Here is a 27,072-nt window from a genome sequence, read left to right on the forward strand (position 1 = left end):
GCATTTTTCCAGGTGGTAGTGGGAATATGAATAGATCACACAGCTGCTGGCTTGGTGGGTTTGGGGTGTATGTTTAGCAGATGTTTGCAGGATGTGGAGTTTGAAGTATTCTCAAATATATAGAAAGAGACACAGATATCTGTTCTCTAGTTTAACATTTCATAATATCTATTTCTTTGTGATCTTGCTGGTGTAAAACTGTCTTGCTTTGTTCCCTGTTTTTTTTTGGCCCCTGCCCCCCAAAGGAATTTTAATAGCTTAGGGGATATATCTACCATAACCTTTGAATTAGATGGACATTTCTGTTAAGTAGTTGAATATATTTTCAAGAATAATGTGGGATTTCTATAATTAGCTCAAAAATTTACCTACAAGAAAGAAAATGAAAACCACAGCCAGCTTCATTTCCATGGCTCATTTCTATAGTAAAATCACCTACCTAGGCTAAAGAAGAACCATTCTCCCCATTTCATCTGAGATGAGATAGCCTGTGAAGAACTTGGGCCAACCTGATTTTTTATCATTTACCTCATTAGCTGCTTTGGTTAAAAATAAACACTGACAAACAACAGGGATTTGGGATACTCATGATTCAGTTTATAGGCATCAATATAGTGATTACTGAATATGTGCTTTTAAGGCCAATTTATTGATCAATTCAAACAATATTTATTGAGCTACATGAAAGCTACTTTGCTAAGCATTGTGAGATCTACCAAGATGATTAAGTTATACTTGGACCCTTACATCTAGGAGCTTAATTTTCACGAATGAGACATTCACCCAGCTAATAAGAATATACCAAACGTACCAAAGTTGTGTAGGTGAGATTGAGATGAAGTGGTGCTGGTCTTAAGGGAATGGGGGAAGGGGAGATAGTGGAAAATTTCATGAAAGTGGAGGTAAGCTAGCTGGGCCTTTAAGGATGAGTGAGATTCAGGTATTTAAATAATGTGGCTGAGAAGGAAAAAAAAAAATTTTCAGCAGAACACATTTTATGTTGAAAAACCTGGAGCTTATAATGTCCTTTTCCCCAGGCAACAGCAGGTGTGTTAACATGTGGCTAGACTGTAGAGTTCATGTTAGAGATGGAAGGAGGGGGGCACTGTAGAGGAAATGGCAGAAAATGGTGTTAGAAAGATATGTTTGAACTGGATTATGAGGGCCTTTAATTGCTAGACTAAGAAATCACAACTTTAACTGATAAGAAATTTGGAAGCATTGAGGGATCTTAGAAGACTGACCTGAGCAAAGCTGTTTTTAAAGACATTTAGTGGAGTTGCTAAGGTGAAAGGGCCTGAGGGCCTGAATAAGAATTGTCCCTTTAAGTTAGAATCTCTAGGACTAGAGAACTTATTATTGTTGTGTAATAGGGTATAGGTAAGAGTTAAAGGTGAGTCTGGAATTTTAAGACTACGTGACTGGGAAAATGGCAATACTTTTAACATAACTAGGGGAGGGAAAGAGAGAGGAAGAACAGGCTCAGAGGAAGATGATGAATGGGTCTTGGAAACCATGAGATTGGGTTGCTAGTTCTCAGCATCCAGGAGGAACTATCCAGTAGGCTTAGAAATGCCAGTCTAGCCTTGGGTGAAAATTCTTTTAAAGTATATTCCTGGGAGTGAAATTGCTGGGTCGTGGGATATGCACACCATCATCTACAAAACTGGTATTGTTGTTGCAGTTGTTTTATGACATCATTATTTGTTTAGATTTGCCCACATGTTTACCCCTTTCTTTGCTCCACATGGCTTCATATATTTTCCACCTTCCTTCTAGAGTCATTTTCCTTCCTTAAAGTATGTCCTTTATAATTTCTTTTAGTGAGGGTCTATTGGTGGCAGAGTTCTAGGTTTTGCTTTTTTGAAAATGCCTTTTTAATATCTTATTTTGAAAAATATTTTGTCTAGATATTCTGGGTTATTATTTTCTCTCAGCACATTGAAGAGATCAGTCCCCCAATTTTGGTTTCTGTTGTTGTTGATAGGTTAGCTCTCATTCTATGTTTGTTACCTTTAAGGTAATGTCTTTTCTGTGTATTTGATCTTAAGATCATCTGTTTATCTTTGGTATTAGAGTTTACATCACTATTCTTAGGTGTTGATTTCTTTTTATTTATCCTACTTGGGAGTTTTTTGAGCTTCCTGAATCTGTGTATTTGTGTCTTTCTGGAATATTGGGAAATTATCAACCATTATCTCCTCAAATATTGCCTCTGTCCCATTCACCCTTTTCTGACCTTCTGGAAATTGAATTATAAAAATTATACCTTGTCACTCTATGCTACATTTCTCTTAACCTCTCAAATTTTCTATGTATTTATTGCTTAAGTGATACATTCTAGAACATTCCTTCAGCTGTATCTTCCACTTCATGAATCTCTCTTAATCTCTGTTTCATCTGCTGGTAAACCAACCTCTTGAGTTTTAAAATTTTAATTGTTAATTTTTTTTTTTTTTTTTTTTTTTTTTAGTTTTAAGAAATTTCATTTGGATCTTTTGCAGATCTGCTGAGTATTGGTATTAGTATTTTAATAGCATCTTGCTCTTTATTAATAATTTCAATCCCTCTTATTTCTTTAAGCATATTAAATATGTTATTTCTTGTACATTTATCTGTGGGAATATTTTAAGGCCTCCTGTGAGAGTTAATATCCTTCAGAGGAGATTCATATTTGCTTTTGCCAGGTTGCTGCCAACCTAGAATCATGTTAAAATTTTGGCTTAAGTTTTTTAAGACTCAAGGAAGTGTGAATTCAGGCTGTATGAGGACTGGTTTTTGACTAGGAATTCTCAGAGAAGATTTTTACCTTCTCCGTTTAGCACCAGGGTTTGATGTGGGCAGTTTTCTTCTTAGGCCCCTTGGGATATGAGCAAGTTCATTTCTAATTTACTGTTAAACTGAGTTGTAGTCTTCTGGGGCTTTTAGGGCCATGTTCTATTACTCTTTCCACTTTGATCAGGCCCTGGGCTTGGTTTCCATTCCCCCATACTTGATGCCTTGGAAACAAGCTCAAGTTCATCTGGCTTTAGCAAATTCACTCAAGGTCTAAAGCTGGCTCTACTGATGTTTACCTCTCTGAGTTCTTTCACTCAGTTTTTGGCCTCCAGGTATTCCTTACTTTTTGGCCAGATTATGCTTTTAAGATTATTTTTAAAAGATTCATCACATTTAGTTCTTTCAGTGGGGCGTAAGTCAGGGTATATATTCTGCCATACTTTCAGAAACAGAAGTTCAGGTGACCCATTTTTTGTGGACACGTGACACCTCAAAATGACTTTATTCTTATCTTGTAGTTTCCTAAACATGAGCCATTCATACTTGAATACAGAAATTGTGGTGTCCAGTCTTTTTTGATCCAACTTAGTTACATATTAATGCTCATTTTTAGAACAGGAAAAAAAATTGTAATGAGCTATTGAAGAATCACAGTGATTTAAGAGGTGATTCCAAGGACTATGTTTTGTCAACAGGTATAGTTTCTAGTCCCACTTTCACTAATTATCCCCCTCTTCTTTCACTAATTATTAATTTCACTAATTATCCCCCTCCTCTTTCACTAAAGAAAATTTTTAAAAAGGTGGGGAGAAGACCAAGAAAAAAATCAATTCAGTCTACATAGAACAGTATGGTACTAACGGGCCCTTAATGAATGCATGTGTGCTTCTGTGTATATGTGTGTGGTTTCTGAATTTTCAGCTCAGGATTGGAGGGCATTCAGTGAAAGCTGCCTGCATGCAGTTGCTTCAGGCTCTAGAAGCACTCACAGAGGCTCTGCTTATCAGGTAGAGTGACTTGACACTAGGATTTTGCCATGGGAAAATCTGTCTTAGTTGTTATCTGCCACCAATAATGGGTTTTACCAGGGAAACACATATGCCAGCTGTTAAGTTTCATGCTAGTGATGGAAATAGAAAACAAATCAATCATCGAATCACCATTATTAAATGTGATATGCAGCAATGAATAGCTGTGTCATATTAAAAGTGATTTAATTATGAATATAAGGGTTGATGTCCAATAACTATGGAAAGGCTGGCTTTTAATTTGTTAAATTAGAATATGTTTTCATTTCTAATGCATAGAATTTTAAGGAATTTTATGGTTTGGCCATGTAGTACTTTCATCCAATTCTGCAAGCATGTTTTAAAAATGCCTGTTATGTACCAAGTTGGTACTAGTTTCCAGTGATACAAATATGGTCAAGATATGGCTGATGGCTTTAAGAAGCTCACACTTAATTAGGGAGCTGGATATCTAAACTAATGATAAGGCAGTATATTAAGTGCTATATCCATGCTAGGAACAAAAAGCTGTAGAGGTCCAGAGGAGGGAGTAATTAATTCTTCTTGGAAGAGTTCAGGCAGACATCCCAGAGGAGATGATATTTTAGCCCAGCCAAATGTTTTCAGGCTCAGAAGGAGTGGGACATAAAGAGCTTTCATCTAAGACATATAGGCTTGGAATTTACTGACTTTTTCCAGGAATGGTGAGCACTCTGGTATCGCTGGATCATTGGGCTATCTGGGGGCTATTACTTTACTTACCAGTCAGGTTTTGAAAGGCCCTGAATGCCATGCTTATTGCTTAAGCTTTATCCTATAAGGTAGTGAAAAAAATCATGTATAAGCAGTAGGATCATAATATTTTTCAAAGGTAACCACAGTAATGAATGTGTAGAAAAAACCAGAGTAGAGTGAAAAAAATTCAAAACGAAAATCCAGGAGACTACTTTAAATTCATAGCTCTTTCATACACCTTACATTTTTGGAGTTACTCATTTGTTCTTTCCTAAGACAGAGGCTGTCCTTTAATCGTTTTTGCATTCATATTGCCTACCATAGTGCATAGCTGTAGAATAAATAGATTAATGAATGAATGATCTAAGCAATAATTGTGGAAGGCTGTAAACAAGACAGTAGAAAGGGAAGCAGAATTTTACAGAGTGTGGCGTAGGCTTAGGGAGAGAAAGGTCAAAGATGACTTGATAGTTTCTTACTTGCATGATAATTGGGTTATGATGCCTTTAACGCATGTAGGGAACAGACAAACCACTTTTCACTATACTGGATTTGAGTTCATGTTGGAGCATCTTTATCTGTACGTCCTGTGGAAGAAGTAAGAAATTGGATTTATGAGTCTGTAGCTCAGGGGAAAAGCCTGGGCTGGAGATAAAGATTCAAGAAACATAAACACATAGATTAATGATCAAAGTCAGGGGATCAGATCACACAGGGTGAAAATATAAAATAAAAAGCTGGGAGCATGGGTCACTGATATTTAAGGAGTAGGTAGAGAATACAGTGTGGAAAACCAAAGGCTGGTCAGAAGCATAGGTTTGATTATCAGGGAAGTCTTTGGTCTTCGAAGTCATTGAAGAGAAAGTTTCCAGAACTGTTTTAGTAATAAGGAGTAATTCAGTAGCTTCCTGTATTGATGCATATGATATTATAGATATATATGCAACACACATATATTAATATAGACTTGGAGGATAGTGAGATCACCCATATCTGGTGTTATGTAATTTCATACCTTAAAGCAATAAGACAATTTCTAGGAAGGAGTGAAGAAAAAAAAGACCAGACACTTCTTGGTTTATGTCTCATTTAATAGAATGGTTCTCTCATTTTTCAAGTGATCAGCTTAAAGTAGTTTTTTTTTTTTTTTATTATGTGTGTTTATGCATTTCAGTTTCATTGATTACAAGCTTTAAAAGGTTTTAATGTGGCCAAGTATTGAGGATGTAGCTGTAAGAGTCTTTATGTGGTGGTAAACTCCAGCATTTAATAACTGCTGAAAATGCAGTGTCTTCTCTCTTATTGTATTTGACAGGTTTTTTGTTATTATTTTGATACTCTTTATTTTGCCAAGAGGTAACTCATTCCCAAAGGTATTTTATGCCAGGGAAATTTCATTACACTTTGTATAGAAGGCTAGGTTTTATATTATCTTTTGAGTGTGCATTTTTACTGTGGATTATAAATTACTGGAATTACTTAAGCAAAATTCATACCGAGATTCTGTATTTTCAAACTGATAATGACCATATGCACTGGAAGGCAAGCCCAGAAAACTGCCAGCAAATAATCACCCTTGTCTTTAGGAAACAGTTAAGTCATTGCGTCATGCTTCAATTACCATTAAATATATCAGTGGATAGACTCATGGATTCATTTCTGTTCTTTTTGTTAAACCAGGTTTTTCCTTTATCATCTTTAGAGATGGAATTTGGGATGCCTGGTATGCTTACTTGTAACTTTACAGAACCCCTTTTCTTTCTGTAGCTCACTGGGTTAGGTAGCATGTAGTGCAGTATTTGAGAGTGATTGGTGGAGGCCATTGAATGGGAATTAGCGTTTAAGAAGGTTCCTATTAAGAGCCAGTCACTCTGCTTCATGTTTTACATATGTTAGTTCACTTAATGAAATGATAGGCAAACACGGTATGGGAGGCACCTTGCTGTGGTGGAAGGAATATGAACTGGAAAGCTCTACTGATGTGGGTTTGAAATCCAGATTTATTACTTGTTGGATGGACAAAGTTACTTCACTGCTCTGAGCCTAGGTTTTTTTATAGTAAAAACAGAATATTTACCTTGAAGAGTTATTATGATTTAAGGGATGGAGATATATAACCTAAGGCACTCATTAGATAGGAAATAATAGAATAATCAATATCATTAATAATAGCGGATATTAGAAAGGAAATTAAATGTTTGATTTTAATTCTATCATGAATTAAATAATTCATGCATGGCATACAGAGACATGGGAAGGTATAGGCAATCACTTTTTAAATAAAACTTTAAAATGTTAATTTGGCAAGCATGTTGGATATTGTAGGTTTGTTAAGATCAGTGACTGTTTCATGGAACTCTTTCCCTTCCTAGGGTAACATCTTGCCCCCTACTAGGAACTTAACTATTTCTTTAATTGTATCACACTGAAATTGTTTGAGGTAGCATGATTTTGTAACTAAACTGGCCCAGCAAATTTTATTCTTTCATTTGAATATTTTCTGTTAATATGACTATACATGCAGTCAGTAAGTTGAGAAAGCCACCTGCTGTCTTGTTGGTAGGCTACCTAGCTGGTCCATCTGGACTCGGTGTAGAGGGCAGCTTTAAAAACTACCATTAGGTCTGCATATTGTCAGATTTCACACCTTCAGGACACCGTGGGTAACTGGGTGATAGCCAGTTTATTTCCTTCAGCTAATGTTGTAGATAAACACTTCATATTTTAGTTTAGCCCTGATATGACAGAATTACAGTGTTCTAATCTTCATCAGCACTTTGTGATCCAGAAACTTTGTATTTCAATAAAAATGTCAGAGGCTGCAGCTTCTGGAGAATTTACCATTTGAACATACCAATTTTGTTCATTTGTTGACTCAGATAGATGGAGTTGTTGTATTTCTTTGCCGTAGATGTTGACAGGACCTTATGGGCCTTTGCTGTATGAACATTTAGTTCTCTAAACAATAATTTCCAATCTAGTTCTGGTGGTACTGCTAAATACTACTTTTCTCTTACTATGACCCTGGAAAATGCCCTTTCATCATCAGTAAAAAGAGGGTGGGGTACTTGCTTACTGTCTATGTGGACTTTCTTTTCCTGCTTGATTTCATTACCGAGCGATTCCAGGATGCTTTGGGCCATTGTATCACTTTGTTTCATTCCATTATAGATATTGATGCAACATGGATCGCTGAACAGTATAATCTCTTTTGCACAGTTTCTATTGATCTTGTCCAGTAAATCATTGTATGCTGGGTTTGTTCTGAAATCATTTTGGGCATAAAAGCTGTTCTTGAGTTTGACAATCAGGTGCCTTCTTGTAATAGGCAAACTTATGCCAAGCTGGGATTCAGTCATTTTGTTTCTGTCTCCTTCATACTATAGATGGTTATTTTTCCTACCTTCTCAAGTGAGTGGTCTTTACGCCATTTCCCTTCACTTCTTCCCTGCATCCTGTAATACGGCTTCTGTTGTCATTGCTCTCTTGAAATTGCTCTATATGGTCTGAAATGGCCTATTTTCTTCTGGTCTTTTTTTCGGGACTTAGTCTATGCTTGACCTTCTTGCTATGTTAGACACTGTTGATTACTTTTTCTTATTGAAACATTTTCCTTTCTCACTGTGGGGGCAATGTTGTCTCCTGTTTCTCACACCTTTTTGGTTGTTCTTTTTGTCCTCTTAATTGGCTGTTCTTCTCTGTGTCCACGACTTCAGGCATCATCCCCAGGGTCTAATCTTCTGTCTTGGATTCTTTCTCACTGACTGTTCAATCTCCGCTTAGGCTTCAGTTACATCTTGAAGACAGAAGATCGTCAAATTCGCATTTCTCTTCCTGCACCCTCATCATTTTCCACTCTCATATTTCACATAATATTTCTTGAGTATCATTTTCTAGATACCATGGGAGGTGGAATGGATGTGGGAGACAAATTTGTACCAAACCTGTTGTCTTCCCTCACAAAGTTGTGAGTTTGTAACTTAGGGAAGGCAAAAAGATGCATACATGAGCCTTAGTTAAGTAGGACAACATGTGGAAGTACCTTATCAGTGATGTAGGAGGCAAACCATGTAGTGGTAATTGGAGGTTTCATAGAGAAAGTGACACTTTATTTGGGTCTTAATGGATAGATATAGGTTTGACAGTACAGATGTGAAGGGAGGTGAGCTCAAATTATTTTGCAGTCCTTTGGGAGTCCTGTCATATTCGTCTGACTTAGGTAGACTTGTCCTAGGTAGACAATAGGCAAAAAATTGCTTAAAATTGGAACCTGTAATCTTTTCATCTATATTAGACACCCAGAATAACAGTATGCACAGTAACTCATGTCATACTCCTAATATATTTAAAATACATATGTATTAGAGGCAGAACTTCAAGGGTAATTTTAAAGAAGTATAACTGTTTAGCTTTCTATATTTACTTACTCCTATTGTATCTTGTATGCCTTGGCTTTTAAATATACTACACCAGATATCAGATGTAATCTCTGACCTTTAAAGTGTCTTTTCAGATTTATCTCCATGAGCTCTGAGTGGAAAGCTAGATATATTAGCGCTTCTTTCATTCCTCTTCATGGATTGTTACACCCAACTTTGGAGTTCATGTTTTTTTCACCTGATATTTTAGCACCATTTTCCAGGAAGAAATAGGAGTCTTATCATTTCTTACTAGCCAATTTGAAGCTTTTAATTTGATTATATTTCTTTTTTTAAAATTTTTTTAAAATTAATTAATTTTATTTATTTTTGGCTGCATTGGGTCTTCGTTGCTGCGGGCTTTCTCTAGTTGCAGTGAGCGGGGGCTACTCCTCGTTGTGATGCACAGGCTTCTCATTGCAGTGGCTTCTCTTGTTGCAGAGCCCAGGCTCTAGGCGTGCGGGCTTCAGTAGTTGTGGCATGTGGGCTCAGTAGTTGCAGCATGCAGGCTCAGTAGTTGTGGCTTGCGAGCTCTAGAGCACAGGCTCAGTAGCTGTGGCGCACGGGCTTAGTTGCTCCGCGGCATGTGGGATCTTCCCGGACCATGGCTCGAACCCGTGTCCCCTACATCGGCAGGCGGATTCTTAACCACTGCACCACCAAGGAAGTCCCTGATTATATTTCTTTATGACACCTCTGTTCCAAATTTTATATATTGACTTCCTGCTCCCTCTCTGTAGTTATGACCAGTGCTTAAGTTCACATTCAAAGTATTCCAGGCTGAAAGCAGAGGCACACTTTGGTGGCAGCCATGAGTAAGGCCACAATGAGCCCCCGCAGTGATGGGACTGAAGTGGCTGGGGTGAAGTAAAGGCCAGCCTAATGGCGAGCACAGCAGGTTTGAAATAGTTTGCTAGGAAAAAGAGTCAGCAGGTTGCTGTCCTCATCCAGTCAAATTTATTTGCTGTCTGTGACTATTAGCAGCTGCTTCTTACCTGGGTTATTACTTTCTCTTTTACGTTTCAGGTAAAACCTTCAATTCAAGGGATTTCTGAGGTTTTTTTTTTTTTTTTTTTTACACATAATGTAGATTTCATTCTAATCTTTATGAGATGTGTTTGACTTTATATGGTGATAGCTGTATCTGAATTCTACAGATTTCAGAGAATTTGGGAAGCAATGCAATGAGGATGCAATGTATTGATACATTGAGTTTTGCTTTGCTCTGAGATTTAGTATTTAATCTTAAACATTGCTTTTATCTTATATATGCCTCTATAAACAATACAGGGACCTCTATTATCTACCTCTTAGGCTCAAAAACTAATAAAAGGTACACAGAAGGCAATTACCAATTATTCTACAATAAACTATTAGGCTTATGTTCTTGTTTTATACTGTATCTTTTGTAGTTATGTTAAAAATGCTCTACAGCACTGAATATAGTATTATTAAAAGATAGCTCTCACAGGAGACAGAGTTTCTTATAGCTGGACCTTCATCCAACAACTTTTTTTTAAGTTCTTAAAAGCTTACAACCCAAACTGTTTCTGGCATTTAGTAGAATAAAGTACCTCATGGAAGCTCATTGTTAAACAGAAGCCACCTAACTATGATCTATTTAGTGATGTGCACACTCACACATAGACGCCAGTTATGGCTATCAATGCCTCAATATTAAACTAAGTGCATCTATGGAATAGATTTCATAGAAGTTGATTTAATTTATTTTGATGAATAGCTTACATGCTGAACTCAGGTTATCATTATTCTCATTGTTTATAGGTGATATCAACATGCTACTAGCTAGGAACATAACTGAAGTTGACCTTGGCATAAAATAGAGTATTTTCTTTAGGGATTATGTACTTTCACTAGAGTTTGGTTCTTGAGATCTATTGGTCTGAGGCATACAATCTTTAAAATGGCTACCTGGTGTGCAAAAGCAATGAAACCAAGCTCCGGTGTGCTTGCTTAGGTATCATTTTGTTGAGCTCAACGGTGGATTTTGGTTAGACTGAATTTTCCCTTTTTTGAAAACTCTAGTTTTCATGGAATAAAATATTTTAACTCTCCCTATTTTGCATATTCCAAGCCTTACCTGCTCTGGTTGTTTTCGGTGACATGATAAAAAAGGAGCATGTTTACATCAAACAGCGATGACTCTGTCTTCAACTATCTTCCACTTTCCTTTCAACAACAAATCATTGTTTTTTCCTTTCCCTTCTAGCATGGTGATAACTGCATCTATAAAAGGGAAGAGAGGCCCTGGTATCTAATATTAATTTTAGTATTATCTATTAATGTATTATGTATATACACATTTTTAATTAATGTACAAAATGCATTCTTATTTACTCTTAAAACTTCTATGTACTTCTATGTACTTAGAGTGATAGATTATAGCAAGCAACATATGGCAAGATCCTTGCTCTCAGGGAATATATCTAGTTGATAATTGGTTTAAAAATAGGGACTTCCCTGGCAGTCCAGTGGTTAAGACTCCATGCTTCCAGTACAGGGGGTGCGGGTTCGATCCCTGGTCGGGGAACTAAGATCCCACATGCCGCGTGGCATGGCCGAAAAAAATAAAAATAAAAGTAAAGAGTGTGCCATGAGGATCATTCGCTTTCTTTTAAAATCTCATCAGTTGTCACTACTGTGTACCCAGCTGTTGAACAAGTGTTGCCTTAAGTGTTAGATTCTGAGCTGTAGAAGAAATTACAAACAGGACTTCCATAGGTTACTGTTGATGATATTTGCAGTTTTCAATTTGGGGATTATTGAGCTATTACAGAGTATTGTATTATATGCCAGAGAGCAGTTGTTCCAAACCTTGTTGATATCCAGAATTACCTGGGGAGTTGTTAAGAGATACAGGTCCTGAGGCCCTACGTATAGAGCTCTTGACATTTTGATTCTGTAGTTATGGGTGTGTTCCAATCCAGATTATAAGTAGATGAGAGAGTAGGGTCAAGCATTCGACATTCTTGGTAGTATAACAGGATGATAGGTAGGGATAGAAGAGGGTTATGAATCTGTTTGTCTTAAGAACAGGATAACTCTAAGCTTATTCAAATTTTGTCCTGAACATGTCTTTCCAACATTTCCAGAGTAATCTCACATATTGCTTACTACTTTGAAATAGAAAGTCACCAACAAACCAAACTTGACTTAAAAAAAAGAAAGAAATGAAAAGTTCAGATACCCCCTCTCCTACCCTCTCAGAATTTTTCTAATGCTTCGATTGCCTTCAACAAAATACACTGATGTGGTTTCCGAACTAAAGAAAATTACTGCTGAAAGATAAAATTGAAACCAGTTGGAATCCGAAAGGGGAAAACAGAGACTATGTAACTGTGGTTGTTTCCCATTGAGCTCAGCCAGTAACAAACCAAATTGAGATACTCAGTAATATTTTTATGTACATAAAGTAAGAGAACTGTATTATATGAAATTCAAAGTTCTGATTTATGTGTGTTTTTTATAGAACTCGGATTTTCATCTTTTCATAAACCAGTGTATCCCAAGTGAAACATTACCAAACATTTTAGCTCCTTATGATCTCTCATTCTACCCAGATATTGATGGGATGGTAGAAGCTAATTTCATAATTTTATTAAGGCTGATTTGTTTTTATGGTCATTTTACGTGTAGACATATGATGAAATCATATGAGAATATACAGAGAATAAATAAGAGACAGTTATGGTCTGGGATTAAATCGTTGATCCCCGTAGGGTTGACACATTTAAAAAAACATCAGGAGTATAAATGTGTTTGATTACGTGAACGCTATTTGAAAAACAGAATTATCAATCAACAGTTACAGTAAGGCACTTCTAGGTGCTATTTTGCAGGGAAGAGGTTGAACATTTACTCACATTTTCAAAAGTTGAAGCAAGAATAAGTTGACCTCAGTTACAAAAGGAAGGGATGACTAGATACTTACTGAGCACTTATTATGTCAAGGGTTGGTAAACTACAGAAGGCAAATCCGGACTGCCACCTAGTTTTGTAAATACATAGGTGTTATTTGAAAGCCGCCATGCTTGTTTGTTACGCATTGTCTATGGCTGCCTTCGGGAGACAATGGGAGAGTTGAATAGAATTGCAACAGAGACTGTATGACCTGCAAAGCCTGAAGTATTGACTATCTAGCCCTATCCGGGACTGCCACTTACACAATTCCTAGAATTTGCCTCAACTGCTTTTCAAAGGTTCTCTTGGTTCATTCCAGGAGTCTGTGGGGGTGGCGGTGATCACACTTCATCAGCTAATGTTCTTTGGTTTGGGCTTCCTCATCAAGCCTATGCCTCTTATGAGTATATTGCTCCAGTCCGCACAACCATTTTTAAAAAATCTGGTGACTTCTCTGAGTCCTTGGGTCCCTGATATAATCTCTAAGCTTCTCACTCTAGTTCTTCATAAGTTACACAGAAATCAGTTCCTCCAGCTACCTAGTTGCTTCCCTAGAAGTAACTAATGTAATGTCTTGTAAATCTTCCCGGAAACATTTATGTATATACTGGCAAATACATATCAATATTCTTTCCTCTGTTTTCCCCATAAATGGTAGCATGTGCTGTACAGTCTTGTATACCTTGTTTGTTTCATTTAACGATATTTGTGAAGATCATTCCATAAAGTGCTTCCTTGGTCATGGATATAGCAGCAGAGTAGTCCGTTGAGTGGGACACACGATGGTTTAATCAGGCAGTCTTCTATTGATGAGCTTTTGGGTCATTTCAAACCTTTTGCTATTAAAAACAATGCCCAGTGATTTCCCTGGTGGTCCAGTGGTTAAGACTCCGTGCTTCCACTGCAGGGGGCATAGGTTCGATCCCTGGTCCAGGAACTAGGATCCCACATGCTGCGTGGTGCGGCCAAAAAAAAACCAAAAAAAAAAAAACCCAAACAATGCCCAGTGTACCATAGTTTATTGAATCTGTCTCCAGTTGATGAACATTTGTAATCTTTTGCTAGTAACAATACTGGAATACATAACCTTAGATGTAAATCATTGTGCACAAATGTGAATATATATGGATTATTCCAAAATATATATATATGGATAAATTCTGAAATAATTGGAGGGCCTGTTCTTTTCCAGGCACAGATTTAGGTGCTAGCATGTAACAGTGCACAAAACAGTCACAAATACCTTTTTTAAATGGAGCTGACATCAAAGTGGAAGGAGCAGACAATAAATAAAGAAGACATGTATTATGTCAGATGGTGATAACTGCTATGGAGAAAAATGAAGCAGGCAAAGGGGGAAAGGAGTGCCAAGAGGGAGGAGTTATGATTTTGAAGCACATCATCAGGAAAGATCTCTATGAGAAAGTGACATTGACCAAAGATCTGAAAGAAGTGGGGGAAGATCTGGGGATGATATAACCTCGAGTGCAAAGGCTCTGCTGTGGGAGTTGGTCTGGTATATTTGAAGAACAGCAAGGAAGCTAGTGTGGCTGGAGGAGAAGGAATGAGAGGAAAGTAGTAGGAGCTGAGGTCACAGTAGCTAAGGAGAGGACATGGAATATAAAGTAAGGCATTCTAACTTATGGTTACCAAAGGGGAAATGTGGGGCGGGGGATAAAGTAAGAGTTTGGGATTAACATATAGACACTACTATATATAAAATAGATAATCAACAAGACCTACTGTATAGCACAGGGAACTCTACTCAATATTCTGTAATAAATTATGTGGGAAAAGATTCTGAAAAAGAATGGATCTATGTATATGTTTAACTGAATCACTTTGCTGTACATCTGATACTAACACAACATTGTAAATCAACTATATTCCAATATAAAATAAAAAAATTAAATTTAATAAACAAGGCAAGGCATTCTAGGCTACTGTAAAGACTTTAGTTTTTACTCTGAATGAGACAGAAAACCATAGGGGGGGTTCTGAAAAGTGGAATAAAATGAATTGACAGGATATAGTGAAGAAGGGCAAAGATAGAATGGAGACGGCTAATTAGTTTACTGCAATAACCTAGGCTAGAAGTAACGGTGGCTTGAAGCCCTTGGGTAGGAAGTGGAGGTGATCAGAAGTGATCAAATGCTGGATTTGCCGAAGAGTGGGATGTGGCCTGTGAAAGAAAAGAGTCAGTGATGATTCCACCTTTTTTTTGCTTGAACAATTGGAATTAAGTTGCCATTTGTCGAGAAAAAGACTAAAGCAGGTTTGGGAGTCAGACAAGGAGTTTGGTTTGGGATGTGCTAAATTAGAGACAATTATTGGACAATCAAGTGGAAATATACAGCAGATTAGAAGTTTCTTTTTAGGATACATAGTCTCCCAGTTTCTGTCGTTTGAATAAGCCCTGGTGGGATCTAGAACACTGACGTTCTTCTAAACATGCTCAGGTATACTTGAAACCCAGACTGAAAAATCCTACATTGTCAAGTTGAGACTCTGGCTCCAACTCTCTCAGGGTGTTATTTTGCTTACTCTTGCTCAACAAGGTTAATTGCCTTCTGCATTAAACTGAATTGTGTGCAGGACTTGTACCAGTCTGAGATGGACCACATTAAGAAAGAAAAACCTGGATATGATGAATGCCCAAACTGTATTCTCAACAAGAAATGCCCTATTAGCCCAGTGGCACTGGGTTTTAGCATCGTAATTCCTACTGTGATGTTCTCTTAATACTCCTGTTTGTTTGACACACTTAGCTCTTGGGGTTTCTTGCTGGACTTATTGATTTGTGACAAGAAATTAGGAAATTTGACAGAACAGGAGGTCCTCTGAGTGTATGGGATGGCCAGAGAAACATCAGTCCCTACGTAGCAAAGCCAGAGCCAAGCTGCGGGTAAAGGGATTAACTAGAGCTTGAGTCAGGTGCTCACAGAGATTAAAGGTTAACAGGAAGAACTCCCACCACCTCATTTGTCAAGTACGAGGTTGAGGTAAAAACCATACTTGAGTTTTGGCATTTAAATGATCATTTCAAATGAGGAAAACTCTCCCTAAAACCTCTAAGCTAACTGTATTTGTCCTTCCTAAAATATCCATTACCTGCTTAGCTATTGAGGCCCAATTGAAGATATACAACATTAGCTATGCACGTTGTTAATCATAGTGTTCTGGTGACATTTAGCAGTGTTCAGGAATTGGTTTAATGAACAGGTGTACAAGTATATTAGTTATGCAGATGTTAATTTGCAGTAACATGTGCTGCCTGATATGAGGGGTTCTTGTCTAAAATACAACCAGTAAGATTTGCTCCTTAATTAGGAAATGATTACAAAGTATGTGTGTGTGATTCCCACCATTAGAAACATTAGTCTTGTGCAATGTGCTCTAAACTTTGGGAACACTCCTGGTAATGCCATTCCTATGGCTTCAGGTACTATGCAGGTGTCAGGATGAAATCTACCTTTCTGTGGCATGCTGTAGTTAGTGCACAGCTGTAGGCAATGCGGAGAGGGGAAGCTTCACAGCTGCAATATGCGGCTCTTGTAAGAGGAGACAGAGAAGCAATTTCCCAGTGCATATTGCATCAGCCTTTCCTCCCAAGGTTTGGTCAACAAATGTGTTATTCCTCACAAAATGGATTCACAGACAATCGAAAACAAAATTGTGCTTGCTTTCCAAACTGACTAATCTTGACCAGTATTTTTTTTTTTTTTTGTCATTCTCTTCTCTATTGTTTCTGATTCCTGCTTACACTTGGTCCTTGGGATTGCTGAGGCTAACTAACAGTCTGTAAACTGTAAAAAAGGATGGACACATTTAAGTGTCAATCTAGCCATACTTTTATTTTTATGTTAAAAAAAAGGTACTTTGCACAGGCCGATATAGCAGACATCCATGCAGCAGCCTCCCAGAATGAACAAATGCTAATAACATTTAGTCTTATTTACTACAGATCTTTGCTTTGAAAGAAATAAAACATTAGAGATAAAGTTGAGGTTTTAAGGGTTCTACTTATTCTATCTACTATCACTTTCCTCCTCCAAGACAAACACCATCATTAATCTGCTGAGTATCTATTCCATGTTTTTATAATTTTATAATTTTTCTGTATATATATATGTGTGTGTGTGTGTATATATACTCATGTGCAAATAATACAGAAGACTAGTCTGTTTTATTTTTAATTTAGATGAATGTTAATATACTGCATTCACCATTTTCCACCACTTTTATTTTTCCATTCAGCATTGTATTTGGGATCTGTTCTTGTTGAAATATTTAGTTGTAGCACTGTCACTGTAAATACTGGGTTGTATTCCATTATATTAATATACCACAATTTATTTACCCATTTCATAACCCCTGGCATGTGGGTTGTTTCCAAATTTTGTACTGTTATAAACATGTCTACAATGAACATCCTTGTCTCCTTGATCGTTTGACCTGTAAGTGGAAGGATTGGGGTATACTCAGGGTAAGCAGACCTTAAATATATTTGGCATTAATAAATGCTTATTTTAAGGTTGTCCTGATTTTTATTGCTACTGTTGGCACAATCAAATCCTTATTTCCCCACCTTGTCATCCATACTTGGTATTGTGAGACTTTTTTTGTGATTTCCGATTTGATGAGTGTGAAATGGTGTTTCCTTGGTTGTTTTCATTTGCATTTCCCTGATTTACTGGTGAGGTTGAGCATCCTTTTATTACTTGCTATACGACCTTGGGCAAATGACTCAATTTTTCTCTTCCTTAGTTTCCTCCTTTATAAAATGACAATGGTAATACCTATTATATAAGGTGATATAAAAATTAAATTAGTTAGTTCCATGCACAGAGCAGATATTTAATAAAAGTTGATTTTGGTGGGGGTTGTGATGTTTGTGGTTGTAGTTACTGCTACTTCTAGTACTACTCCCACTATTATTATTGTTTTAGTTATTACCATTAGTACACTTACCTCTTTTGTGTGTATGCAGATACATATACATGTATATATACGTGTGTGTATATATATGTATATATACGTATATAAGCCTTTGTGCATTTTTCAGTTGTGTTTGTTTAATATTTCCAGAAATGCAAAGATAAAGATGATTTGAAGAGAGTGGAAGATAACAATTAAATGAAAAAATCGTTGCAGCTATCATACAGAAATCATAGTAGATTTTCCCTGCCTGCCATTGTCATAGTTGCACTCATTTTAACAATTGTTAATTGAAGCTAAAATAACAGCTGTTTCAACTAATACATGAAAAGTTATTTCCATACAGTTAGAATCACTTCTGGAATTGTATGCATGTGAACAAAATATGTACATATGTCAGGAGATCACAATTATTTTATTTGTATGATATATCTAAAATGACAGTTGGGCATTACTTGTTGAATATACGTGCATATATGTATGCATGAAGCTATATAAATTTTCAGTGTGGCTTGGAACACTACTATTATTAGCTTTATTTACCCTGGCTTTGTATACAGTGCACTTAATAGGAAGTGTTATATTTTACTTTTCCATATATTCCTTCTTTTAAAAAATATTTATTTTCTTTATTTTATTTTCTTTATTTTTTTGGCTGCATTAGGTCTTAGTTGCAGCACATGGGATCTTCGTTGAGGCATGCAGGATCTTTTTTTTTTCGTTCCGGCGTGCGGGCTTCTCTCTAGTTGTAGCGTGCAGGTTTTCTCTCTCTAGTTGTGGTGCACGGGCTCCAGGGTGTGTGGGCTCTGTAGTTTGAGGCACGCAGCCTCTCTGGTTGAGGCACTCGAGCTCAGTAGTTACGGCACATGGGCTTAGTTGCCCCGTGGCATGTGGGATCTTAGTTCCCCGACCAGGGATTGAACCTGTGTCCCCTTCATTGGAAGGTGGATTCTTTACCACTGGACCACCAGGGAAGTTCTCATATATTCCTTATTCTATGATGTAACACATCAGTTGATGCTGATTTGAAGATAACAATATTATCTAATATGGAACTATGGCTTCCAATAACAAAAAGAAGATTTGCTGAGTGCTATGCAGGTATTCGTTCAAGCTATATTATTATGGATAAGGAAATTATAATTGTTATATACCTTTTGGAGATACTTCCACAATTAGTAATTTTCCTATGACCACTTACTAAAGACATGTGAGTAGACATTTAAGTCTTGTGTACCATTGTATGCTCATGCTAGGCTAACGCATAGTAGGTGTTAAACAAGTATTTGCTGGATGAGTGAGTGAATGAATGAATAGTATTGATGCCGACTTTAGGAATCAATCTTTCTCACAGGAAGTTTGAGATAAATTAGTTATAAAAATTTTATTATGATTTATGGCAGTTATCACCATGTAAATCATTCAGTGTTACCCATTTATATTATCTTAATATTTGCTACAAATTACGAACATCTTGACACATGTTCTGTGTGTCCACTGGGATAGTGGAAATTAATAGGGGATTCCTGAACATTGCCTAAATTAGATTGGGGAAAGAATGTAACCATGTTTACTTTACTTATGCTGATGATCATCCCTCAGCTGTAAAGGAATAAATTTATAGTACAACTGCATGTAAAAATCCATGTATTACAGGAAATATAAGAATACTCAGTGGGCATTTTATCTTAGATAATTAGTATCTTGATGTTAACATATCTTTAATAATAATACAAATGTCTTTATTATTACACCATTATCTTCCTACAGACAGTATTTTATAATGTTTCATCATTATTCGGTCGATTAGCATTGCCAATTTAAGCACGCAAATTAATTTAATCCATCGGTTTTAAGCCCAGTGGCTATATGGGTTTTCATTTGTACAGGGAGAGATCACATACGACTGGAGGCCTCATTGTGAACCTGAGGGTCATAGGGCCATTGATGATAAAATCAATTTTTGAAGTTTTTGTATTGAGAATTAAAAAACATCTCTAGACTCATTCAAGTAATTTGAAATAATTATAGAATCACTATAATTTACTTTGTTTTAAAATAAATTTAAGTTTTTTGTTGTTGTTGTTATAAACACATTTAACGTGAGAGCTACCCCCTTAACAAATTTTTAAGTACACAATACAGTATTGTTAACTGTAAGGCTCAGTGTTGTACCACAGATCTGTAGAACTTATTTAACTTGTATAACACATTGAACAGTAATGCCCCATGTCCCTCTCCCTCCAGCTCCTGGCAGCCACCATTCTACACTGTTTCTATGAGTGTGACATTTTAGATGCCTCATATAAGTGTAAGCATTGCAGTATTTGCCCTTTTGTGAATTGCTTATTTCACTTAGCATAACGTCCTCCAGGTTCATCCATGTTGTTGCATATGGCAGGATTTCCTTCTTTATTTATTTATTTATTTATTTTTCTGTGTACTCTAGGATAGTGATTTTCTTTCTTTTTTTTTAAATTAATTTTTATTGGAGTATAGTTGCTTTACAATGTTGTGTTAGTTTCTACTGTACAGCAGAGTGAGTCAGCTATACATATATGTATATATGTCCCCGTATATACATATCCCCTCTTTTTTGGATTTCCTTCCCATTTAGGTCACCACAGAGCATTGAGTAGAGTTCCCTGAGCTATATAGTAGGTTCTCATGAGTTATCTATTTTATACATAGTATCAGTAGTGTATTTATGTCAGGGAGTTCCCTGGTGGTCCAGTGGTTAAGAATCCACCTCCCAATGCAGGGGATGAGGGTTCAATCCCTGGTAGGGGAACTAGGATCCCACATGCTGTGGGGCAACTGAGCCCGCATGCCACAACTACTGAGCCTATGTGCCACAACTAGAGAGCCCTCATGCCACAGCTACAGAGCCCACACTCTCTGGAGCCCGTGCCCCACAACTGGAGACCCCACGCATCACAACTACTGACCCTTCATGCTCTGGAGCCTGCGCACTGCAATGAAGAGCCCACATACTAAAACGAAAGATCCCGTGTGCCACAACTAAGACACAATGCAGCCAAAAAAAAAAAATAGTGTATATATGTCAATCCCAATCTCCCAATTCATCCCACTCTCCTTCCCCCTTGGTATCCATACATTTGTTCTCTTCATTTGTTCTCTACATCTGTGTCTCTGTTTTTTCTTTTCAAATAAGATCATCTATACCATTTATCTAGATTGCACATATATGCGTTAATATACGATATTTGTTTTTCTCTTTCTGACTTACTTCATTCTGTATGACAGTCTCCAGGTCCATCCACATCTCTACAAATGACTCAATTTCGTTCCTTTTTATAGCTGAGTTATATTCCATTGTATATATGTACCACATCTTCTTTATCTATTCCTCTGTTGATGGACATTTAAGTTGCTTCCATGTCTTGGCTATTGTAAATAGTGCTGCAGTGAACATTGGGGTGCATGTATCCTTTTGAATTATGGTTTTCTCTGGGTATATACCCAGCAGTGGGGTTGCTGGGTCATATGGTAGTTCTATTTTCAGGTTTTCAAGGAACCTCCATACTGTTCTCCACAGTGGCTGTATCAATTTACATTCCCACCAGCAGTGCAAGATGGTTCTCTTTTCTCCACACCTTCTCCAGCATTTATTGTTTGTAGATTGTTTTTGATGACGGCCATTCTGACCAGTGTGAAGTGATACCTCGTAGTTTTGATTTGTATTTCTCTAATAATTAGTGATGTTGAGCATCTTTTCATGTGTTTGCTGGCCATCTGTATGTCTTCTTTGGAGAAATGTCTATTTAGGTCTTCCACAAATTTTTTGATTGGGCTGTTTGTTTTTTTGATATTGAGCTGCATGAGCTGCTTGTATATTTTGGAGATTAATCCTTTGTCCGTTACTTCTTTTGCAAATATTTTCTCCCATTCTGAGGGTTGTCTTTTTGTCTTGTTTATGGTTTCCTTTGCTGGGCAAAAGCTTTTAAGCTTCATTAGGTCCCATTTGTTTATTTTTGTTTTTATTTTCATTACTCTAGGAGGTGGTTCAAAAAAGATCTTGCTGCGATTTATGTCAAAGAGTGTTCTGCCTATGTTTTCCTCTAAGAGTTTGATGGTGTCTGGCCTTACATTTAGCTCTTTAATCCATTTTGAGTTTATTTTTGTGTATGGTGTTAGGGAGTGTTCTAATTTCATTCTTTTACATGTAGTTATCCAGTGTTCCCAACACCACTTATTGAAGAGGCTGTCTTTTCTCCATTGTATATTCTTGCCTCCTTTGTCATAGATGAGGTGACCATAGGTGCATGGGTTTATCTCTGGGCTTTCTATCCTGTTCCATTGGTCTATATTTCTGTTTTTGTGGCAGAACCATACAGTCTTGATTACTGTAGCTTTGTAAGTATAATCTGAAGTCTGGGAGCCTGATTCCTCCAGCTCCGTTTTTCTTTCTCAAGATTGCTTTGGCTATTCGGAGGATTTCCTTCTTTTTGAAAGCTAAATAATATTCCATTATATGTATATACCACACTTTCTTTATTCATTCATCCTTTGATGGACATTTAGATTGTTTCCATATCTTGGCTATTGTGAATAATGCTGCAGTAAACATAGGCGTGCAGATAACTCTTCAAGATTTGAATTTCAATTCTTTTGGATATTTACCCAGAAGTGGGATTGCTGGATTGTATGGTAGTTCTATTTTAATTATTTGAGGAATCTCCATACTGTTTTTCCTAGTGGCCCTAGTGGCTGTACCATTTTACATTCCTACCAATAGTGTACAAGGGTTCCAATTTCTCTATATCCTCACCAACACTTATCTTTTTTTTTTTTAAATAATAGCCATCTTAACAGGTGTGAGGTGATATCTCATTGTGGTTTTGATTTGCATTTCCTTTATGATTAGCAATGTTGAACATCTTTTCATAAGCTTGTTGGCCATTCCATATGTCTTCCTTGGAGAGATATATATTTGAGTTTTAATCGAGTTATGGGATTATCCATTTTTTAAATTAAGTTATGGAATATTTAAGTTTTGTAAGTATTAGAAACATATATGAAATAAAAGCATCTTAGGACAAGTGACATTTTCTAGTCATTATGAAAGCAGCAACTTTTTAATATAGGAAAGCTTCAATACTATATAGTTAAGTTTCATACATCATTGCCTCTCTTCAAATTCTATATTTATCTAAGCCTGTGGTTTTGATTGCTAAGGAATGCTTTTAAAGACAAGAAAGCCAAAGGTGATAATAGCCACTGGTCAATATCTACTGATCCTGGTGAAAACATTACTGTTTCTGAAAGCCTGTCTAGTTAAGGAGTTATTTTAAACTAGCTTTGCTCTAATGATTCTCAGAACAGCAGTGCCCACTCATGGAGTTCTTACCATTTCTTGAACCCAAGATAAAACCAAATTGTATAATACAAGGAAAATATACTAGGATTCAAAAAACAAAACTGTGAACTCAAGATATTTAAGAGATCTAATCTTAATTTTAAACAGTCTGTTCATGTGAAAAGGGGAGAGGTTGAAATATACTTTTTAAAAAAAGCAAAAATATGAAGTCGTACAAAATGAGCATTATGTATACCTGGGTTAGTCAGGAGTCTGTTAGTTTGCAGGATAATCTTAATATGTCTTTCATACTATAACATTTTCATTGTATATGTACTTTGTTAATTAGTCTCCCATAGTGGGATTTAAGGCATATTGAAAGATTAGGACAGTTTTCTTGACTAATCTGTTTGACTAGGACACATTTCTGAATGATACTAGAAGCAATTTCAATACAATTCAGATAATTTTTTTATTGACAGAAGGACTGACTGTTGGACTGTTATTTCTTTCTATAGAGTTGTCTTAAGCTGGGAGTGGCTTGAAAATTAGGATAAATTAAAATGCTGATTATTTTATAGGAGAGACACTGTAGTCTTAGATCCTTTGGGGGAACACTTGTGATGGTTTTAAAAGAATATCTTAAAAGTCATTTTTCTTCCAGTTGACCAATAACTCTTTTATCTTGCGTAAACATGGCAAACTACTTGGCACTCCCATAAGATCATGATTGTCAAGTGTAATTACCTAGCCTGATTGGGCTCTCCATCACTTTAGATTGGTCATACTTGTAGAGCTTAGCAGTAACTGTTAGGAATTTAGTTATTCAGGTAATTATTTTTTACTGTTATTTTTGTAGTAAGTTCATTTAATTTTCATATATTTTGCATCAGTAAAACAAAGGGGGGTGTCTTAATGGACCCACAATAGTTTGATGCCTTCTAGAAAGTTTTCCAGATGCTCATATCTGTGAACACATAGCTTAGCAAAAAATCTACTGTGGTTGTGGGTTACTTTTCCTCTCAAGAAAATCAGTAACTCATTTGTGATCTCCTTAACAAAGATCAGGTAAATACTGATTGCCTCAAAATGACGTTGTATTTTTTAAAAATAATAAAGAAACAACATGATGATGGCCATGTGATTTAGTGATGAAATTTAGCAGCAAGAGTTTGGGGCCAAGAGCATATCATTCTGCTTGACTGAAAAATGTTGGCTTAACTTTTTTCATATTTTTTCCCATTACCTACAACCCTGTTTTTATATTAGAAGAGGTAAACTGCCAACACAGGAATATAGTGGTAGCTGTAGAATTTCTATGTAGGAGGGGTTTAGGGATTTGACATAAATCTTCATTTTCTTAGCAGACAGGATGTTGTTTTTCACTTTGGTTTGGGGGATGGCTTGTTTGGAGGGAGGGCTGGTGGAAGTGATGGGGGTCTAAAGCCCCTCCTTGACACTGTCACTCCTCACGGTTTCAGGACATTTTAACTGTTTGGAACTCAAGAGTTACCTTCTGAATATAGCATAGATAAATCTTTCGTTCAAAGAAAGCAAAGAGCACTAAAAAATGGTGAGGGAGACAAAGGGAACTTACTGAAAAGACCATGTCTTTGAGGTTTATTAATTATGGGTATGCAAATAGGTGCTAACTGTTGTCTAACTTGCAAATGTTTCATGTCTATTCTTCAAAGCAGTCTCAGCAGGAGTTTTTATATGGCAACCTGTTTAGCAGTTAAAGTTACCTTAGATATCTTTAAAGCAATTTCACTGAATTAAAGACCTGCCTAAATTTTAGCATATTTTAGGATAAATGCACATCTGCCTTTTTCCTCAATTAGTCCAAATTAGGGAGATTTTACTATATATTTAATTCCAGTACTGCTGTAGGAACCTGGTTAAGGAGTAATTTATGCTGCACATTAGGTAAGAAGCAGCAATTGATTTTTGGTTCTGTTTGGCTTATCTTTTCTGCTTAAGTGCTGATATTTAATTTGTAGGGAAACCTCTAAACAGGTCTATATTTTTATGTTTATCCTCTTCCTTGAACTAATGAAATAAACCCATTTATTGATTTGGGCATGAGCTTTATTAATGTAGTTAATATGCCTTACTAATGTGATTCCGTGTATTTGGATTAGTACTGTTATTATTTATGAATCAACATTTTTCTTTCAGTTCAAAAGAATGCAGAAGCTTTTGAAGAAAAGAAGACCCTGCCTACAAAGAAGAAAGTGAAAGAGTTGAGAATTTTGGATCCCAAAACAGCCCAGAATCTTTGTATGTGATTATTTTCTCAGTAGGGAGTGGTGGTGATGGTGGTGATGGTGGTGAGGGGTTGTTGGATGTATTTAAAACAAAGTTGTGACTTCTTTGAACAGGTATATTTAGCACCTACTAGGAACAAAATTCTGTGTAAACATGATTTAGGCTGCCTTTTTGTCATTCAGCCATAATAGAGACTACCATAATTTAGCCTCGGCTAGGCCAGGTGAAATTTATGAATAATAAAGCTTTGGAAAGTACTGATCATTCAGCATTGTTAGAGGCCACAGTGAGAGGAAAGGCAGAGTTGAAAAGAGTGTTATATTTTTTTTCCTTCTGCCTAGGCCTGGGAGTGATAGTTTTAGAGTATTCACTAGTCACATTGGGCAAATCCTTTTACTACTATTTGCTTTATATTTGAAGGAATTGTGATGTGAGCTAGTTGTTAACCACTGTACTTTAAAACTGGTTAGTGAACCTTAAAGCCTTTAACAAAGCAGTCAACCATTAAATACGCTTTTCCTAAAGTAGCTGGACAGTTAAACCCATCTTCATTTACACAGGTCCTAAGTTTTTTTTGACATAGTCTCCACTCTGTATTAAATTTAGCTTTTGTGTGTGTGTGTGTGTGTGTGTGTGTGTGTCACCACAGTATGCTGTGTTTATATTCTGAGGATACTAAAACACTATGTATGAGAAATCTCAGCACATCAAGCATTTCTAAGTATGCAGAGAAATACCTTGGGAGTTTATTTTGTGAAGGAGTGTGCTATAGAGAATCAGATTAAAATAAACAACTCGTCATTCTTATTCTTATGTCAGTAGGAATGTTGCTGTCAGAAAAGCAGTCTCCTAATAGCTGTTTTGCCTGTGTACATTGCTTACCCGACAGTCCTTTTTTTTTATAAAGTGGATGTTCAGTACTTTAAAAAAAAAAAAAAAAGTAGTATGATCTTAATTGCTAGTTGATATCTGTCAACATTATTTATTTGGATTATGGAGGTCTCGTTTGGTGTTTATGTCTAGGTAATCATTTGCCTGGACAGGGGAGGATGCTTTTTCTTTAGGTACCAGTGAAGGCATATAGACCTCTCCATGAAAAAAAAAAAACTTCTTAGGAATATATTTATGTTCTGGTGATAAGAACACATGTATGTTCTTTAAAAAGTATGTTCAATGGAGGTTAAAGTGGAATGTATTGTTGAACAACGCTTTCTGAGTCAGTGTAAGCTTTTCTAGGTATAATTTGTTGAATTATTCCCATATGACATAATACATATCCATTTAAGAAAAAGTTGACAAGGGAAATCGTTGATTCAACATAAAAGCAACTAATAGCATACCTCATGAACGTCATCAGGGATGCAGAGAACATCGAAGATTCAGACACTTTAATTTTTTCTTATGTGGGAGACCTGCAAAGTAGATTGATATGGCTTTCTTAGTATCGGGTTACTTTACTGTCATTCTCGAGAAGGGCTGTATTGGATGCATCTGACAATCTCCACGGTAAATTTTACGTTGAATTAAAAGGCCTACTTGAGATAAAATTTCGAACTTTTCATGGGTTATTTTGTATTAGCTTCATCTAAAATGCATAAGCATGTAGTCATCAGTGCTGTTAGTAGTTTTATCTTGTATATAAATACGCATGAGCTGTAAACGTTAGACCCTGAGCTAATAGGCCATT

General features: G+C 36.5%; 1 protein-coding gene across 4 annotated transcripts in view; it reads left to right on the plus strand.

The window, feature by feature from the left end:
- The window catches only part of DIAPH2 (diaphanous related formin 2), an 857,286-nt gene that overhangs the window by 355,841 nt on the left and 474,373 nt on the right, over window positions 1-27,072 (plus strand). For all 4 annotated transcript variants that reach the window (XM_059909954.1, XM_059909955.1, XM_059909956.1 and 1 more), the window contains one exon: window positions 25,296-25,397. In XM_059909954.1, the coding sequence (XP_059765937.1) occupies window positions 25,296-25,397 (102 nt within the window). The remainder of the gene's footprint in view (window positions 1-25,295; window positions 25,398-27,072) is intronic.

The sequence above is a fragment of the Balaenoptera ricei genome, chromosome X (assembly GCF_028023285.1).
Source record: "Balaenoptera ricei isolate mBalRic1 chromosome X, mBalRic1.hap2, whole genome shotgun sequence".
In the NCBI taxonomy this organism is placed as follows: Eukaryota; Metazoa; Chordata; class Mammalia; order Artiodactyla; family Balaenopteridae; genus Balaenoptera; species Balaenoptera ricei.